General features: G+C 40.1%; 1 protein-coding gene across 4 annotated transcripts in view; it reads left to right on the forward strand.

Moving 5' to 3' along the window:
- SLC36A4 (solute carrier family 36 member 4) overlaps positions 1 to 19,078 on the forward strand; it is a 250,901-nt gene that overhangs the window by 80,984 nt on the left and 150,839 nt on the right. For 3 of the 4 annotated variants that reach the window (XM_045020033.1, XM_045020014.1, XM_045020021.1), the window contains exon 10: positions 12,210 to 12,379. In XM_045020033.1, coding sequence (XP_044875968.1) covers positions 12,210 to 12,379 — 170 coding nt within the window. Of the gene's footprint in view, positions 1 to 12,209; positions 12,380 to 16,159; positions 16,213 to 19,078 lie in introns of those variants that run through there. The other variant, XM_045020026.1, reaches the window with a different exon arrangement.

The following is a 19,078-nucleotide window of genomic DNA, read 5'->3' on the forward strand; positions in this document are numbered from 1 at the left end:
GTGATACTGTTACAGCCCTTGGAGGCATCCAATGTCATAGTCCCCAGACCCATAGGAGAAGCCATTCCCACAGGGCTGCTCACCTGGCTCATGAAAATGGGCATGGGTGGTGACCCTGAAACATTTCTGGTCATGTTCAAATGCATAGGGATGGATTTAGTGGGACCCTTGGAGAAGAGTGCATCAGGATTCCATTATATACTGATGATGGAAAATATGCCACACAATACCCTGAAGCCATTCTGCTACGCATGCCTAACACACCTATCATAGCAAACGAGCTCATGAAAGTCTTCATGAGGATCAGGATACCAAAGGAAATACTAATGGACAGAGGATCTAACTTCTCATCCATGTTGATGGAGGAGCTTTGTAAACTGCTGAGACTCAAAGCCCTTCAAAATTCTGTGTACCACCCACAGATTGCCTCAAAAAAGAGTTGCAGGTGACTCCTGAGTAGTAGCATGTAGAGTGTTCCTGTAGACACGACAAACAAGAAATGGACTTAAAATAGTCTTGTTAGCTTTTAAGGCATGCTTATGTCTCTCTACAAAGTGTTCTGCTAGTCTCTTCGTAGCAGGATGGTATGGAACAGAACATATGTGTTGAATTACATTTGAAACTAGGAACCGCTGAAATTCTTCTGAACAGAACTGAGGTTCATTATCACTCATCAATTGTAATGGTGCATTAAATTGGCTAAACAAAGTATGACGAAGATCAATGCTCTTGGTAGCTATAATAGCAGTCATTCTGAAAAATTCTGGCTTTTTCAAATGGGTGTCAACAATGATCAAAAATATATAACCTAGTGGTCTGGCAAAATCATAGGAATACATGTTCAATGAGTCTGGGACCATGACCAAAGGTGTAGATGAGCTCAGCCAGGATCATGCTGAATTTGCTGACGTAGTACAGCACTTCACCTTCCTTTCAACTTCTTTGTTGATGCCTGCCTATGACTCTGGGTTCTGACCTTCATCCATACAATGCCAAAATGACCCTCACGAAGAGCTTCAAAAACATGAAATTGAATTTATTTCAGAATGATCACTCACATTCCCCGTAAGATGCAACCTCGATTCACAGATGATTCATGTTGACATGATATAAATTGTGTAAATTGAGGATTCTTATCATTCAACGCCGTACCCTGTAATACCATTCCCTTCATCATCCACAGACCAGGAATGTGCTGGCTTCCCTTGACTTTTTAGGGGAAAGATCTTTGCCTCAGCAGGTTTCTCACCTATATTCAGTTCCAGAGACTTCAAACCCCCTTCCATCCTTCCCCCGCATCTGTTGGTTGAAGGACCCACCTTTATCAGCTTGCAAGAGGTCTGTTCCTTTGTCTGCCTACTGATGGATGTCAGATATGGCTTCTGTCCTTGCTTATATCTTCCAGAGTTTAATGAAGTTGTTTCAAGAGGCAGGATGATCTCATGCTGTCCTTAACTCCCCTCCTCCCCCGTGTAAGTGGGACTTCCATTGATTTGATTCTATCATGCTTTTTAAAAAAAAAAGTGGAAGTCTGATCCTAGTGAGGTAAATAGAAAGGAGCATAAACACTGCCAAATTAAGTGTAAAAATGTAATAATAAAAGCCAAAAAGGAGTTTGAAGAACAGCTAGCCAAAAACTCAAAAGGTAATAACAAAATGTTTTTTAAGTACATCAGAAGCAGGAAGCCTGCTAAACAACCAGTGGGGCCCCTGGACGATTGAGATACAAAAGGAGCACTGTAGCGGGGTGGCTACCAGCTCCTGCCCTTTGGGGCTTTAAAACAGCCCTGGGAAGGGCCTTGTGGCTGGCTGATTGGGGAAGTGGCTGCAGCTGGGGGCCACATCCCAAACTGAGCCACAGCTGGCCCCTATAAAAGGCCAGGGAAGCCAGAAGCACAGACAGTCTCTCTCTGCCTGTAGAGAGAGATGGGCCTGGCTGCAGGGAGCTAGACCAAGTACCTGAGGGAAGCAGGGCTGGGGACAGGCTATGGAGCTGGGGAGCTCTGGCCTGGAAAGCCCCAGGCTGCGGCCTAGCAGAGGGCTAAAAGGTACTTGGGGGTTGCAAGGGGCAACCCAGGGGTAGGCCAAGGCAGCAGGTCCAAACCCCTTTGCCTGTGATGAGTAGGCTGATACTGAAGTCTGCCCCAGAGTGTGGGGCTAGATAATGACTGGCAGTAGCCACTACTGAGGCAAAGTGGGGATAGTGGGGTGGGGGTTCCCCTGGGAGGGGAAGACCCAGTCAAAGGGGCACCGGGGTCCTGGGAGGGACATGGGGCCAATAGTAAACAGGTGGATCACCGGCCTGCAGAGGGCGCTCCGGGCTGGAACAGAGCTAATTCCCAGAGTCACCAGTAGGAGGCGCCGCAGGAGTGAGTCCGACCTGTTACAAGCACTTAAAGACGATAAAGTCATTGCAGAGAAGCTAAATGAATTCTTTGCTTCAGTCTTCACAGCTGAGCATGTTAGGGAGATTCCCAAACCTGAGCCGGCTTTTGTAGGTGACAAATCTGAGGAATTGTCACAGATTGAGTTGTCACTAGAGGAGGTTTTGGAATTAATCGATAAATTTAACAGTAACAAGTCACCAGGACCAGATGGCATTCACCCAAGAGTTCTGAAAGAACTCAAATGTGAAATTGCGGAACTAACAACTACGGTTTCTAAACTGTCCTTTAAATTGACTTCTGTACCCAATGACTGGAAGATAGCTACTGTAACACCAATATTTAAAAAGGGCTCTAGAGGTGATCCCGGCAATTACAGACCGGTAAGTCTAATGTCAGTACTGGGCAAATTAGTTGAAACAATAGTAAAGAATAAAATTGTCAGACACATAGAAGAACATAAATTGTTGGGCAAAAGTCAACATGGTTTCTGTAAAGGGAAATCATGTCTTATTAATCTATTAGAGTTCTTTGAAGGGGTCAACAATCATGTGGACAAGGGGGATCCAGTGGACACAGTGCTTAGATTTCCAGAAAGCCTTTGACAAGGTCCCTCACCAAAGGCTCTTACGTAAATTAAGTTGGGATAAGAGGGAAGATCCTTTCACGGATTGAGAACTGGTTAAAAGACAGGGAACAAAGGGTAGGAATAAATGGTAAATTTTCAGAATGGAGAAGGGTAACTAGTGGAGTTCCCCAAGGGTCAGTACTAGGACCAATCCTATTCAACTTATTCATAAATGATCTGGAGAAAGGGGTAAACAGTGAGGTGGCAAAGTTTGCAGATGATACTAAACTGCTCAAGAGAATTAAGACCAAAGCAGACTGTGAAGAACTTCAAAAAGATCTCACAAAAATAAGTGATTGGGCAACAAACTGGCAAATGAAATTTGATGTGGATAAATGTAAAGTAATGCACATTGGGGGAAAAAAATAACCCCAACTATACATACAATATGATGGGGGGCTAATTTAGCTACAAGAAGTCAGGAAAGCAATCTTGGAGCCATCGTGGATAGCTCTCTGAAGATGTCCACGCAGTGTGCAGCGGCGGTCAAAAAAGGAAACAGGATGTTAGGAATAATTAAAAAAGGGATAGAAAATAAGACAGAGAATATCTTATTGCCCTTATATAAATCTGTGGTATGCCCACATCTCGAATACTGCGTACAGATGTGGTCTCCTCATCTCAAAAATGATATACTGGCATTAGAAAAGGTTCAGAGAACGACAACTGAAATGATTAGGGGTTTGGAACAGGTCCCATATGAGGAGAGATTAAAGACACTAGGACTTTTCAGCTGGGAAAAGAGGAGACTAAGGGGAGATATGATAGAGGTATATAAAATCATGAGTGGTGTGGAGAAAGTGAATAAAGAAAAGTTATTTTCTTGTTCCCATAATATAAGAACTAGGGGCCACCAAATGAAATTAATGGGCAGCAGGTTTAAAACAAATAAAAGGAAGTTCTTCTTCACGCAGCGCACAGTCAACTTGTGGAACTCCTTGCCTGGGGAGGTTGTGAAGGCTAGGACTATAACAGGGTTTAAAAGAGAACTAGATAAATTCATGGTGGTTAAGTCCATTAATGGCTATTAGCCACGATGGGTAAGGAATGGTGTCCCTAGACTCTGTTTGTCAGAGAGTGGGGATGGATGGCAGGCGAGAAATCACTTGATCATTACCTATTAGGTTCACTCCCTCTGGGACACCTGGTATTGGTCACTGTCGGTAGACAGGATACTGGGCTGGATGGACCTTTGGTCTGACCCAGTATGGCCATTCTTATGTTCTTATGATTAATTTACAGAGGAGACAGGTAAAGAGCTGTCCCCACTCCTATCTGGGCGGCAGCTGTTCCTTCCTTTGGCCACACACTTTAAAACATAATATCAATGAGTATTTATAATTCCTCCTATAATGTTAATATATACCTTTCACCCTAATATTAATCACCTGTGTGTCATTAGCTTTTAGAAAAGGCCTCACTCTGCACACTGTTATAATACAGTAATATTGTATACAATCAGTTGATTTTTTTGCTTATCACTTGAAGACGGGGGAGCTGAACCTCATAGACCAGTAAACCTTTGAAATGGATTCTTCTGAAAAGTAAACCCCCAGTTTCTCTCTCCTGGTGGGTGTAGATACCATGCTATCTTGTAGTGTGAGGAATTGCCTCCCGCCACTGTTCCTAATCCATGAACTATTGGAACTCATTTATAAAACTTTTCTCAAACAATACATGCATATATTGTCTCATACTATTGAATTAGAATTTATAATCCCTATTCCATGATGAAATATCTTTGAGATATAATGAATTTTAATTAAAACTATCATTAGATAGGTTTTTCCTAAAAAAGCATTTTATCCAAAAAAATCCAATTCAAATAAAAAAAAGTTTTGATTAAAAATTTTTTTTTTAAATTTTTATCCACCCTGCCAGTGACCCATCTAGTTCAGTGTCCAGTCTTTAACAGTGGCCAGTATTAGCTGCTTCAGAGGAAGAATTCCTGCAGTTGATATGCATACTGCAGCTTGAACAGTAGGGCTTTAATATACATTGTTTATTAGTTAAAGACTTTGAAGGGGAACAGCAGTGTTTAGTGGATAGAGCTCAGGGCTAGAAGTCACCAGACTTGATCTCTAGATGCAGCTGAGAGGCCAACTCCCTGTAGATTCCTTCTTTTAAGATTCCCACCAATAAAATGGGGTTAATATTTAACAGCCTCCCAGGGTGTTGTGAGCTTGAATGTTTGTAAAGTTTGAGAGCTTCAAATGGGACGTGCTAAATATTATTTAATTGGTCTATATTGGTAATCTTAGATTATGTCCACTTAAGAAGTCACTATTAATTTAAATTTACATACAGGAACAGCAATTTAAAAAGCTCTCTTTTAGGCTAGTGAGCCCTAGCTTAATGTATGTCAACATGCATTAGGATCAGAGTTGAAAAGTGTGTAAATATACACTTTCATTTTCACAGTGGCACCCTGCTGGTACTTGTTAGGGAATCTGCTTGTTTTTCAGTGCATGATACTTAATCTTGAGCTAGTAAAAAACATTAATAGGATGAAATATTAACTACACTTCTGGATCTGTTATAAGTTCTAACTTCTGTATGGATTACATTTTGAGAAACACACAACACCAGAAAACAGTTATCTTAGTTTTCAAGATTTTGCTTTTCAGTGCTTCATTTTTTGGAGAATATTGGAACGTTTGAAAAATATTTTGAAGTCAATGGGAGCTACAGATCTGTAGCACCTTTGAAAATTAGGCCATCTGCTAGTTTAATTGCTGGTACAGAGCCGACGTGGAGACATTACACAATAATGACGTGCTATTGTGTGAATCAAACAACTTTCAGAATGTTATATTTCTAAGTTATCCCATTTGTTACTTTTGCATTGCTACAACATTAACAGTGATTTGGCTTGGGGGTTTGTTGTTTGCTCTACCCCATGAAATAATATATTTTTTTTAAAAATTATCTCCCCCCCCCTTCCATACGCACTCCAAAACCAACCAAACAAAAAACCCCAACAAACAATACATGTAAGAACATTTTATTTTATCAATTTCTATTGCTCTCTTTATAGAGTTTATGAAAGGGAAAATACTGTTGGTTGACAGTATCTCAGTTTTGCATGTTGTTATTGAGAGAAGGGATGGTCAGCTTTAGATGGTAGCTCTCAACTTCTTTTGTTAAAGTCTAGACCGCTTTGTTTGTTGAGACAAATGCACCAAAAGTAGTGTGTGTGTGCGCGCGTGTGCGGGGAGAACATAGCAAAATATAAGGAAGTGTGCAACCCCTGTTTTTGTTGCTTGCAGTTAAGCATAGGAACAGCACAAGTATGGAAATGTATAGCCTCTCTTTAATTCAGCTTTTGAGGTATCATTTCTACAATGGCTCATGGTCACAATAAAGGATATATTTGTCCTAGATGGTCATGATAGACTCTTAGACTGAATGGAGGGGGGGGAGAGAGAGAGAGAGAGTTGAGGAGTGGATGGATAAAGTGGCAGATTGACACCTTAGGTGTACATCTCCAGAGTTGCTCAGGAAACAGTTCTGGAGGTGATGATGCTGTCAATTTCCCTTTCCTGATGGGGTGTTGCCAGAGCATCTTTTAGGATCAGAAGAAAGAGGGGCCGAATGGTGCAGTGGTATGTCTTCTAGTCATTGCACATCATAATATTGACGACCATGATGGTGAATCTAGTTGATATAATGGTGGTGATGAGGCTGCCTGCCACACTCTTAGCTCACTGCCATGCTGGGTAAGTGTCCATGGGGGCTGGCAACCTTGTGTAACTAAAACTACCCAGTCAAAACAGGTTTCTGATGGCTCACACGTGGGCACTTCCTTTCATCTTTGGAAGGTTCTAGTTTGTTGCCATCCCAATTGTGTAAGTTTACCAGAAGTCTTCAACCCCCCCGATCTCAACAGTCCTTTCAGTTTAATAAAAACAAAAATGAATCGCATTACATTTGGTCTACACTTCTTTCAACAAGAATTTTACCCAGTGATAGAGGTTTTATTAACATGATCTTCCTCCTACCTCTTGCCCAATTAGAATTTTGACCAAGAGTAGAGTTTAAAACAAAAGTGTCCAACACCAGGTGACCATTATTATTTTCTTATTTTATTTTATTAGTGGTTGAAGGTGTTTTTTGGTTTTGGTTTCTAAAAGTCTTATTCTAATTGAGGGATTAAAGTGGTTTTATTTACAGGCAGTCTTATATGCGGAAAGGGTTTTCCTAGGAAACCTCAAAAGCCATATTCATTTGAATATTTACAGAAATTAGCAATACAGTTAACAATTTCCATTTTCTGTTAAATGTAAACGAGAGAAACACACATTATAACAATATACGGAAAACAGAAAAAAGGAGGGACAGGTGGTTAGGCCCTGTCATAGGGTGGGATGGTCCTTGAAGGGATCCCACTTGAGACTAACTTAGTTGCGTCCCAGGTGATGGGTTTGTGGCTAGGGATCAAGTGATAGCCTGTAGATTACTTGGTCCTTAATTAAAATGGAAGCAAGACCTGCAGGGAGCAGGTAGGCTCCTGTAGGAGAACCTGGGTCAGAGGAAAAGACCTAGGTAAGGGCTGGGCTGCAGGACCTGGTTTATCTGTTTAATTTAGGTTGGACTGCTTTGATTTTTAGACATAAACCCATACCTGAAGAAAGGGACTTGCATTCTGCTGCTTTGATGTCCTGGCTGGTGAGTTAGCCTATTGGTTTATAGACCCTGACTCAGCAAAGTTATTAAGCAAGTTCTAATTTTAACCATATGAACAGTCCCATTTACTTAAGTGCTTTGCTGGATCAGGACCTTAGAATTTAAGGGACTTTCCCCATTAAAATGTAACATTAACAACTCAGGTCAGATTTTGGGAGCTAAAACTTTGGGAATATCTAACATGCTTATTAGAACTTGGCTTTATGAAGATGGAGCAGTTTGCAGCTTTTCTGCTGAGTTTAGCAGCATTTATTTGTGTCCTCAATGTTGCTGATATGCAACAAAGGGTCTATTTTGCTGTATTTAATGAGTTTTCTTAATTTTCTTTTTTTAAATGTGGCCATGTTCAGATATATAGAATGTCTCAGTAATTAATTTTTACACTCTCTGAGGTACAGTACCCAATTTCCTATTTTTTTAATTGGAGGCACAACCATTTAAGTTGTAGAGTGAAGGAGAGACTAAGCATATTGTTAGTTCTTCTAGCAGTGAAACTATTTTTAAAAAATATTTTTAAGGTATAGCTTGGGGACACTTCTTTAACTAGTTGGAAAGTAATAGCAGATTAACAGTAAAATTAATTTAATATTATAAAAAATTGTTTCATGTAAGAAATTTGAATCTCATGCAGTTAGAAAATTGCTTACTCACTAGAATGGAGAATTTTGCTTTGAAGTCACCTCATATTTAAAGCTTTGAAGTTTGATTTTGAAGACTTTACTCCTTTTTTTTAGTTTATAGGGTTTTTTTTAATAAAGATTTCGGTGGGGAGGAAGCAACATTGTGAAGTCCAAATATTGGGGCAAGGCGGTCAAGCTTTTAGGTCATATCACATGTTAGAAGCAATACTGGGTTGGTAATAACCAGTGCTTAATTTGTAATGAAAGAGGTGCTGGGGCTCAAGCAATTAGATGCCAGGGCTCAAGCAATTTTTTACCTTCATAACTGATACAGCAAGCCCAGAGGTGCTAGACCCTCAGCATGTGGGCAATACCCCCAGCCAGACACCTGGGAAAGAATTCTCTGTAGTAACTCAGAGCCCTCCCCATCTAGTGTCCCATCACCAGCCTTTGGAGATATTTTCTGCTAGCAGTCACAAGTTGGCTACATGGCATTGTAGGCTGAAGGCTCCATTGCCAAAGCAAACAAAGGGGGGATAACAGACAACTGTCTCATATCATTAGGAAAATTAAAAAGAGGCGATTGATGACCTTTAACCAAATAAGACTCTCGAGGATAAGTATATAGGGTTGATATGCCCTTATAAAACTAATTTGCAAAACCAAACCTTACCCAGATGTGTCTCAGGTACTCTAAACTCCTCCCCCATCAGTCAAAGGCTTGCTGAAGTTCCAAAGAAAGCAGCAGTGAGGAAGAATTGCTAGATTAACATTAATCAAATTCAGAATTCTTCTGATACTAACAGATTGGTGCTGCCAGCAACAAACCCAGATTGGTCAGGGTGAACATATTTGAAAAGAGGACACTCAGTGTACTTTGTAGCATCTTAACATAAATTTTAGCATCCATATTAATTAAAGAAATAGGTTTGTGTGATGCACAAGTGGTAATATCTTTTCCTTCTTTAGAAATTACCACTATTTTTGCGTCTTTCCATGAATCTGGAATTTCATTCCCCTGCAATGTACCATTAAATAATGCAATTAAAACAGGCATCAACACTTGCTTTAGGGCTCGATAATACTCCCTAGAAAACCCATTGGTACCTGGACCTATATTGGATTTTAAATTCTTAATTATAACTTCAACTTCCTCTGCAACAATTTGCCTATCTAGATCTGCAACTTCATCCTCTGACACCTGAGGTAGTTTCACATTTTTCAAATATCTATTTATGCATTCAGAACTTGCCAGCTCAGGTTTGGGAATCTCCCTAACATCCGCAGCCGTGAAGACTGAAGCAAAGAATCCATTTAGTTTCTCCGCAATGACTTTATCGTCTTTAAGCGCTCCTTTTGTATTTCGATCGTCAAGGGGCCCCACTGGTTGATTAGCAGGCTTCCTGCTTCTGATGTACTTAAAAAACATTTTGTTATTACCTTTTGAGTTTTTGGCTAGCTGTTCTTCAAACTCCTTTTTGGCTTTTATTATTACATTTTTACACTTAATTTGGCAGTGTTTATGCTCCTTTCTATTTACCTCACTAGGATTTGACTTCCACTTTTTAAAGGAAGTCTTTTTATCTCTGTCATGGGGTCTCACCCCCACTTTGAGCTTGTGGGTTCAAAGATGGGGACCCGCATGTATTCTGCCACCATGTCATAGGGTCTCACCCCCACTTTGAGCTTGTGGGTTCAAAGATGGGGACCCGACTTGGTTTCCCTCTAAACTAAAATCCTAGTTTAGATCTAGTAAGCTGCCACCACTCAATCAGGAAATGTGGATTGAGACACAGTCCTTCCCCAAAATCCTAGGGGATTCCAAGAGCCCCAAATCCATGGAGTTCTTACACCCAGGAGAAACAAACCATTCCCCCTGCTTCCTCCCCCCTCCCTTTTCCTAGGAGAGATACCGGGATCTAACTACAGAGGGATACCTCCCCCTTCTCTTTCCCTGAGAATCCACCCAAGGAAGACCAAACAAGTCCTTAATAGAAAAGAATTTATTAAAGAATAAAAAGAAAATACAGAATCTCTATGAGCCCAAGCTGGACATTCATAGGGTATAACCTTATCAATCTCTGGAGAGAATTCCCCCTCCCCCTTTCTCAGTAAAAGCAATATCAGCAAACAGGAATAAAGCATTTCCTTTAGCAAACACACAATTGCAAATATAGAAATCAAATCATAAGACTAATTCGCCTTTCTAATTAATACTCACTATTAATTAGTAGAAACTACTCCAGGAGAACTTGGAGACATGACTGTCCTCTTTTAGATCCAAAAAGAGCTCCTGAGACAAACAAAGAAAACACAGACAAAAGCTTCCCTCCACAGAGATTTGAAATTATCTCGTCTCTGATTGGTCCTCTGGTCAGGTGGTCATCAGGTACTGCATGTTAACCCTTTACAGGTAAAAGAGACCTTAACCCTTAACTATCTGTTTATGACAATCTCTCACTGCTTCTTTTACATGGATGTTAAGCCACGGTGGCTCTTTTTTAGTTCTTTTACTGTTTTTCTTAATTTGGGGTATACATTGAAGTTGGGCCTCTATTATGGTGTCTTTAAAAAGGGCCCACGCAACTTGCAGGGATTTCACTTTAGCCACTGTACCTTTTAACTTTTGTCTAACTAACCCCCTCATTTTTGTATAGTTCCCCCTTTTGAAATTAAATGCCACAGTGTTGGGTAGTTGAGGTGTTTTTCCCACCACAGGGATGTTGAATGCTGTTGTATTATGGTCACTATTTCCAAGCGGTCCTGCTATAGTTACCTCTTGGACCAGCTCCTGCGCTCAACTCAGGATTAAATCTAGAGTCGCCTCTCCCCTTGTGGGTTCCCGTACCAGCTGCTTCATGAAGCAGTCATTTAAAGTATCGAGAAATTTTATCTCTGCATTTCGTCCTGAAGTGAAATGTTCCCAGTCAATATGGGGATAATTGAAATCCCCCACTATTATTGGGTTCTTAATTTTGATAGCCTCTCTAATTTCCCTCAGCATTTCATCAGATGTTGCTCCTCTGTTAAAATCTCTATTTGCTGATGTTCAAAAGTCGGTTTTCAAAATCTCATCTTGGTTAAACTCCATCCTCATCAACTCTAAGGTCTGACGACATGAGAATGAAATATACTGTCAGATTAAGAATTGCAATCTAGCCTTTTATTTACTATTCCTAAAACTATTATATGCTCATCCTTGCATTAACTATCAGAGGCGATGGATAGGAATGATGAGGTGGCTGAGGTAATATCTTTTACTGAGCCAACTTCTGTTGGTGAAATGGACATGCTTTCAAGCTCCTTTTCTCAGATCTGTGGAACTCAAAAGCTTGTCTCTCTCACCGACGGAAGTTGGTCCAATAAAAGATATTACTTCACCTACCTTGTCTCTCTCATATCCTTGGACCAGCACGGCTACAACAATACTGCAGACAATTTTGATAAGAATAACAGTTTCAGGGATTTTCTTTAAATCTTAATTCACAGTGTATAAAAAGGGATGAGGTGAAAGATATGAAAGGTGTCAAGTATCAGAGGGGTAGCTGTGTTAGTCTGGATCTGTAAAAAAGCAGCAAAGAGTCCTGTAGCACCTTATAGACTAACAGATGAATAGGAGCATAAGCTTTCATGTGCGAATACCCACTTCGTCAGACATCTGAAGGGGCATAGTCCCTTCCTAGAGGATGTGATTCTAGGAAGAAAAGCAACATAGGGAGAGTGAGCAAAGAGGAATAAAAAAATCAAACCATATATTCAAAATTATTCATATATAGCAATCTTCCCCAAGTATTTCATTATATGAAACAATCCCCTTTTTCTTCCAAAAAAACCTAGCTTTTTACGAAGTATTTGCAACTGACACTACTCTTGTATAAATGTTTTCAACAGGTTGTATCAATCAGTGAAAATTCTGTATTCTTTTGGGATTTTTGTGACCTATTCAATTCAGTACTACGTTCCAGCAGAGATCATCATTCCAGCAATTACCTCAAAAGTGCAGCAAAAATGGAAGCTGTTCTGTGAATTTATGGTCAGGATACTCTTGGTCTGCTCAACCTGTAAGTACACCATACAACCTTCATAAAAATGCTCACAGTAAAGTTTATTTGAGACCTGCTTGGAAGAATGAATGTTTCTTCTTAGATTTTTTTTTTTTTTGGGGGGGTGGAGAAGGGAATTGGTAAATCTAAAATGATTCGGTGACTTTTTTTTTTCTACAGTCAGTGACTTGATCAATATAATGTTTGGTTCATATTATTATAACAGTATTTTATTGGTAGCATTGATCATGAATCTGACAAGGCAAATAATTTTTTGCCAATGAATCTGCCAGGTCTACCAGAAGACATTTGAAACCGTTTTCTTACAATGAAAGGTTTTGTTTGTAATTTAATGAAAGATTTAAACAAAATCCATGCTCTCCTATATGCACTTCTTTCATGTGTGACTTCACAGTAGATGCTCTGCAATACTTTGCCACCACTGACTTTCAGAAGCATTATTACATTGAAACCAACAGGAACCTGTCAGAGCTCAGCACTTTTGACAATCAGGCCACTGGTCAATACTGGCGCACGAAAGGTTGTTGACTTCTATTCTGATTCCTGTTTGTCAACTCAACAGCAATGATAGGGCCAAATTAAGTCTTTCTACCTCTTTTTTTGTATCAGCTTCATGGCTTCTTTCATCTTTAAACCTTTTTTGTTCTATATCATTCTTCACCATGTTTATCCAACACATCCTTGGTCTCCCTCTATTTCTAGTTCCTTGCACTCTGGTATGCATCACCATGTATGGTATCTTTTCCAGGTCTGTTCTTGGCACATGTCCAAAACATAACAGTCATCTGTCTTGAATCTTCTGTAACAGCATTATTTCTTGCCCCAGTTGTTTTCTCATCTCTTTATTTTTTATTTTTCTCAGAATTCCCCTCAGACAGTTCATTTCTGCAGTCAAAATGTTTCATTCATTGGCTTTCCTTATACTCCAGCCTTCCGACCTGTACAGCAGTATCAACATGTCAGTTTTCTCATATATACCAATTTTTGTTTTTATTGATATATCTTTAACCTTCCATATCTTGTAGATGTGCAGTAGTGGCTAATCCAATTCTTCTTTTTATGTCATTTTCACAATTCATCTTAGAATCATAGAATCTCAGGGTTGGAAGGGACCTCAGGAGGTCATCTAGTCCAACCCCCTGCTCAAAGCAGGATCAAACCCAACTAAATCATCCCAGCCAGGGCTTTGTCAAGCCTGACCTTAAAAACCTCTAAGGAAGGTTTCTTAGAATTTCTCAGGAATTTCTTACAATTCCTGTTTGCCTTTGCTATCCTCCAAGGTGCATACAGTTTTCCACTCGTCCTAGTTCTTTGTCTATGAGTTTGATCTTTACCTCTTTCTCTTGTCTTCCAATTGCCATAACTTTTGTGTTCCCGTGGTGTTCTTCAATCCAAATTTTCTGCTTTTCTGGTCTAGTTTGTCAGTTATTTTCTGTAAATCCCCATTGGCCAATGCTGAGCTGTTAATACCACCTGTGAATCTAAGGTTATGCACTGTTCTTCCACATAACATGATTCTGCCCATTTCATCTCTAAATGCTATAACCACTGTTTCTAGTACTAAGTTGAACAAATCTGGGAATAGCCTACAGTCTTCCCGAACCTTTACATCAGCTTCTTGTTTACCCTCACCACGCTCTTTGACTTGCTGTAGAGGTTTTGTATCAGCTCAGTCGGCTCTTTGGGGATGCCAGACATTCTCATAATTTCCCCAAACTTTCCTCTCTCTTTTTTTGCCACCAAGGGCCCAAAGACTGAGTTGCACTAAGTGCAGGTGTTCGAAGAACTGCATAAAAATGAAATATTGAAAAAGCCTTCATATTTATCCAGATGGAAGCAGCTAATCTGGGCAAAAATAAAGGAATAAAAATACAATGAGGAACAAATTAAGCAATACTTAGTTTTTGTAGATCAATGAGCTTTTTATATCTTGTTTTTCAAGATAAGTAATGAAGTAATTTTCTCCTGAACTAGTGAAGACTGATGAAAAGCACATTGCAGTATATAGTGAAAAGTATTGGAGCTCAGAGCTAACAGTATCTTTCATTCTCACCAGAAATATAATGTTTAATAATAACTTTTATTAGAGCTCTATTCCAGAAATCATGGAAATGCTTTTAAAATGAGAATAAAGAAATATTAAATTTGATTGTGGACATGGAAGTATTAGTAGAACTATGGGATATTTTGATTATGTCAGCTTGGAATGAAATGAAATTAATTGAATGATGCTGATCAAATCGAGTGTGTGAACCAGGCTATTAACTACTCGCTTTCTGTTTAAAAAAAAATCCATCTGAGCCTCTTGCATAATTTTACTAAGTGATTACATTCATTATTCTGTTAAACTTTATCAGTCCTCCTCTGAGTATTTCTCCATTTACACTGCACCTGGTTTTAGCAGTGAACAATTCTTGTCTCTGAACAATTAGGAATAAGACAACTACCATGAGGATATGTGTATCTGAGGAATGAAAATGGCAGTGTTAGTGGCTTGAAATATGCCAACAAAATACTTTCTAAGCTTAGTAGCAACACAGGTCAGATGAAGAAACTAAGGTATAATTCTAAGCCTTAAATGCTCTATAAAGGACTTGATGCATGTATTTAGCATTAAGTGATGCAGTCATTTCCTTAGATGTGGCAGATGCACTAATCACAGGTGGCATTTTTGATTAACAATTTGTCTTACTTAAAGAGGAGTATTAGGTGAGAAATACATTGAAAAGTCACCTTACGGGTAAAAAAACGAAGTAATTAATTAGACTTTTAGGTGGGCTTTGAAATATGTGCATGAACTGTAATGGGAAATTTAAACAAGGTGACTTATAACTGCAGGAAATGTTTATAAATTGCCAATCAATAAAATAAACAAAGTGAATGATTTAACTGGAGTATAATTTGGTGGTATCCATAATAATTGATTTTTCATTGTAGATTTGTGTGTTTTTCATGTTAGATATTAGTGACTCAGACTTGACTCAGACATGAATATGTCTAATTCTCCATAAGATAGTTCAGAGTTCAAATACAATCTAAGAAACAGATGTGTTCTCAGTGTGGCATAGACCTTTATCAGGCTCCCAGAGATGGCAAATATAATGTTGGATTAAGGTTGCTTGTACCCATAGTTCTAGAGGAAGAAATGATATATCTGTGTCTTTGTTTCCTTATTAACACGCACATTGACACCAGTGTGCGTATTTATTGCAATATGGAGTATTATTGGCACAAAATAGCTTGTGTGCTTTCTTACATGCAGTACAATCACTTAACTTTTTATAGATGGATTTGACAGATATAACAAATGCTATATGGAATATTTTATGATACTGACTCATGCTAGGAATTTTTTTATTGCAAGCTGTTGCTGAGGTTGTATCTCATGAAATCAGCTTTTTACCAGCATAAGGATTTTTACATCCCATAACTATTTAATATTGCTTATACAAATAACTTCAAATGGCCCAGCGTAGTCTGCACTGCCATGCCAAACAACCAAGTGTAATTTCTGGTCTTGGTCTGTTGCTTCTCTAGCCATCAGTGGTTCGGAATTTGTCGTGCTCTTTTACAATTTATGAGCCTTCATCAGAGTCAAGGTTCTAGTTCAATACGAATAATTGTATACAAAAAACTATGTTAAAAATGTTGTTAAGATTGCAAAGTTAACCACTGGAAAGTCAGGAAATGTCAGGGCTAAAGTAACCCATGCTCACTAATTTCCGCCCTCTTGTTCATATGCATTACGACAGTCTTTAATTGCTGTTTTTCCCACAGAACCCCTGCTGCATCCAGGACATGGCAGACAGTGCTCAGTGAATGAATCAGGGTTACATAGTGAGTGAGGTGGTTGTCCCTGGGACCCTTTTGCTGCAGATATTGGATGAAATGAGGGACTAAGGAAAGAGGATAGATGGTTTTGTGGTTAAAGAGAATTTTCTTAATTGTGTGGCTTTTAATTCTTTTAAAGAATGGTTGTCAGATGGGTTATGCTGGCTATTGCTAATTTGCAGACATATTTTTCTTATGATTTTTAAAGCCCAGTACAGCTCAAACCCTTTAACAATGCACTTCCCTCCTACAATCTTTGACTCTTTTGAAGAGGGCATTATAAAATAATAATTGTGAATAATATTTGCTTTCTAGCAAAACTTTTTTATTTTGTTATATATGTGAGGTCAGTGCAATTCCTAGATGTTTTGTTTTACAGCTTACTCTCCAATTATCCTTGGGAAACTTTTTGTGATGTTTCAGTTGAAGCTTGGATTCTAGCTTCTAGGGGTGAGGCTACATTTTAGGCATCTGTCTCTGGATTCTGGGCCATACAACAAATATGATCAGTTTTGTCTGGATAAGAGAGGGCATCCAGTTATTTATGGGAAATGAAGACAAGATCTGGAATGGGAAGAATAGCAGGTTGGCCTCTCTAATTTGTATAGTTATTTAATTATTGGGGCAATGGGAATTGCTTTACCTTTGTAACTTCACAGTTAGTTCATGTAGCAGGGTGCCAGTGCAAAGGCACCTAATTAGCCCCTGCTCAGCAAGCCCCAATCAGGGGAAATAGATTGGGGCTGGGGAGAAACCTGGTGCCTGGCCTTTAGAACTGGCTGCACCTGTGGGCCTGAGGATTCAAGGGCTATAAAGGCTGGCTGGCAGCCAGAAGAAGGGGGAATGGCCAGGGGAAGGTCAGTCTCCAGGCTGAGGGCAGACTCTGTTTAGGAGAGGAGATTATCAGGCCTGCAAGCTCTGTACATAGCATAACACTGGTGGTGGGAGAACATTGTGTAAATAAAGCCACGGGTGCTGCATAACTAGAAGCCTCTCTGAGCTTTATTGGGGCAACCAGTGGGCCCCAGGAAGAGGGGCAGGCAGAGGACTTGTCACAGTTCACTAATCAGTTCCCCGTAATATTTTGAATAGTTCAAAGTGGTGTGACAAAGTTCCTCCTCTACCTTGGTAGGTCCTGTGCTTATTGACAGATTTGCTTGCCTCACAGATTCACCCTGTGGGTCAGGAAACAGCCCAGAGACCTTCCCCTCTGGTAGAAGCCACAGTCCAGGTCAATTCCTCCTGTGTTTGATCAGGAGTTGGGAGGTTTGGGGGGAACCCGGGCCCGCTCTCTACTCTGGGTTCCAGCCCAGGGCCCTGTGGACTGCAGCTGTCTAGAGTGCCTCCTGGTACAGTTGCATGATAGCTACAGTTCCCTGGGCTACTTCCCCATGGCCTCCTCCCAACATCTTCTTTGTCCTCACCACTGGACCTTCCTCCTAATGTCTGATAACGCTTGTACTTCTCAGTCCTCCAGCAGCATGCCTACTCACTCTCAGCTTCTTGAACGCCTCTTGCTCTCAGTTCCTCGCACACACTTCCTTTCCCCTGGCTCCCTATGGCCTGACTGGAGTGAACCCTTTTATAGCATCAGAGGGGCCTTAATTAGAGTGAGGTGCATAACTGCCTCACCTGACTCTTAGCAGGTTAATTGGAGTCAGGTGTTCTCATTAGCTTGGAGCAGCCCCTGCTCTGGGAACAGAAAACTGCTTATCCAGTGGCCAGTATATCTCCCTTCTACTACTCTGCTGTTCCCAACTGGCTTGGGTCTATCACAATGGCTATTTCATCATTATTAATTAATCTGACTTGCCTTGATGCTCTTGGTAGTTGCCTGTTGAGCTGTAATTCTGTAATGTATGTGTACTTTGGATAAGTAAAACTAAAACTAAATTTCAGAGTCACTCCATAGTTATAACATATAGTATTAGAGACAAATCAGAAAGTGAGCAGGACTATTGACAGTACATTTAGACTCTCTTTTGAATAACCAACTGAAAATATCAAGAGAGAAATATACAAAATTTCTACCTTAAATAGTGTTGTCAATCCTTAAATAACAAACACTTTTTACAGTATAAGTATAGGGCCCTACCAAATTCATGGCCATGAAAAATGCGTCATGGACCGTGAAATCTGGTCTTTTGTGTGCTTTGACCCTATACTACACATATTTCATGCTGGGAGACCAATTTCTCAAATTGAGGGTCCTGACCCAAAAAGGAGTTGCGGGGGGGGCGGGACAGCAATATTGCCACCCTTGCTTCTGCGCTACCTTCAGAGCTGGGCAGCCAGAGAATGGCAGCTGTTGGCCAGGCACCCAGCTCTGAAGGTAGCACCCCGCCAGCAGCAGCACAGAACTAAGGGTGGCAATACCATACCATGTCACCCTTACTTCTGTGCTGCTACTGGCAGTGGCTCTGCCTTCAGAGCTGAGTTCCCAGCCAGCAGCCATTGCTCTCCAGCTGCCCAGCTCTGAAGGCAGAGCCACTGCCAGCAGCATCGCAGAAGTTAGGGTAGCAGTATTGTGCCCCCCTACAATAACCTTGCGACCACCCCACAACTCCTTTTTGGGTCAAGATCCCTACAATTACAACACCTTGAAATTTCAGATTTAAATAACTGAAATAATTAAATTTATGATTTTTAAAAATTTTAAATTGATCAGAATGGACCATGAATTTGGTAGGGCCCCAAGTATAAATTTAGCAGGTATGCTCATTACTTTGTGAAATGTATAATATTCATTACAGGTTAAAATATAAGGTTCTTCAAGTGCTTGCTCATGTCCATTCCATATTAGGTGTGTGTGCTTGCCACATGCATGGATGCTGGAAGTTTTTCCCTCAGCAGTATCTGTAGGGG

Source organism: Mauremys mutica, chromosome 1 (genome assembly GCF_020497125.1).
Source record: "Mauremys mutica isolate MM-2020 ecotype Southern chromosome 1, ASM2049712v1, whole genome shotgun sequence".
Lineage (NCBI taxonomy): Eukaryota > Metazoa > Chordata > Testudines > Geoemydidae > Mauremys > Mauremys mutica.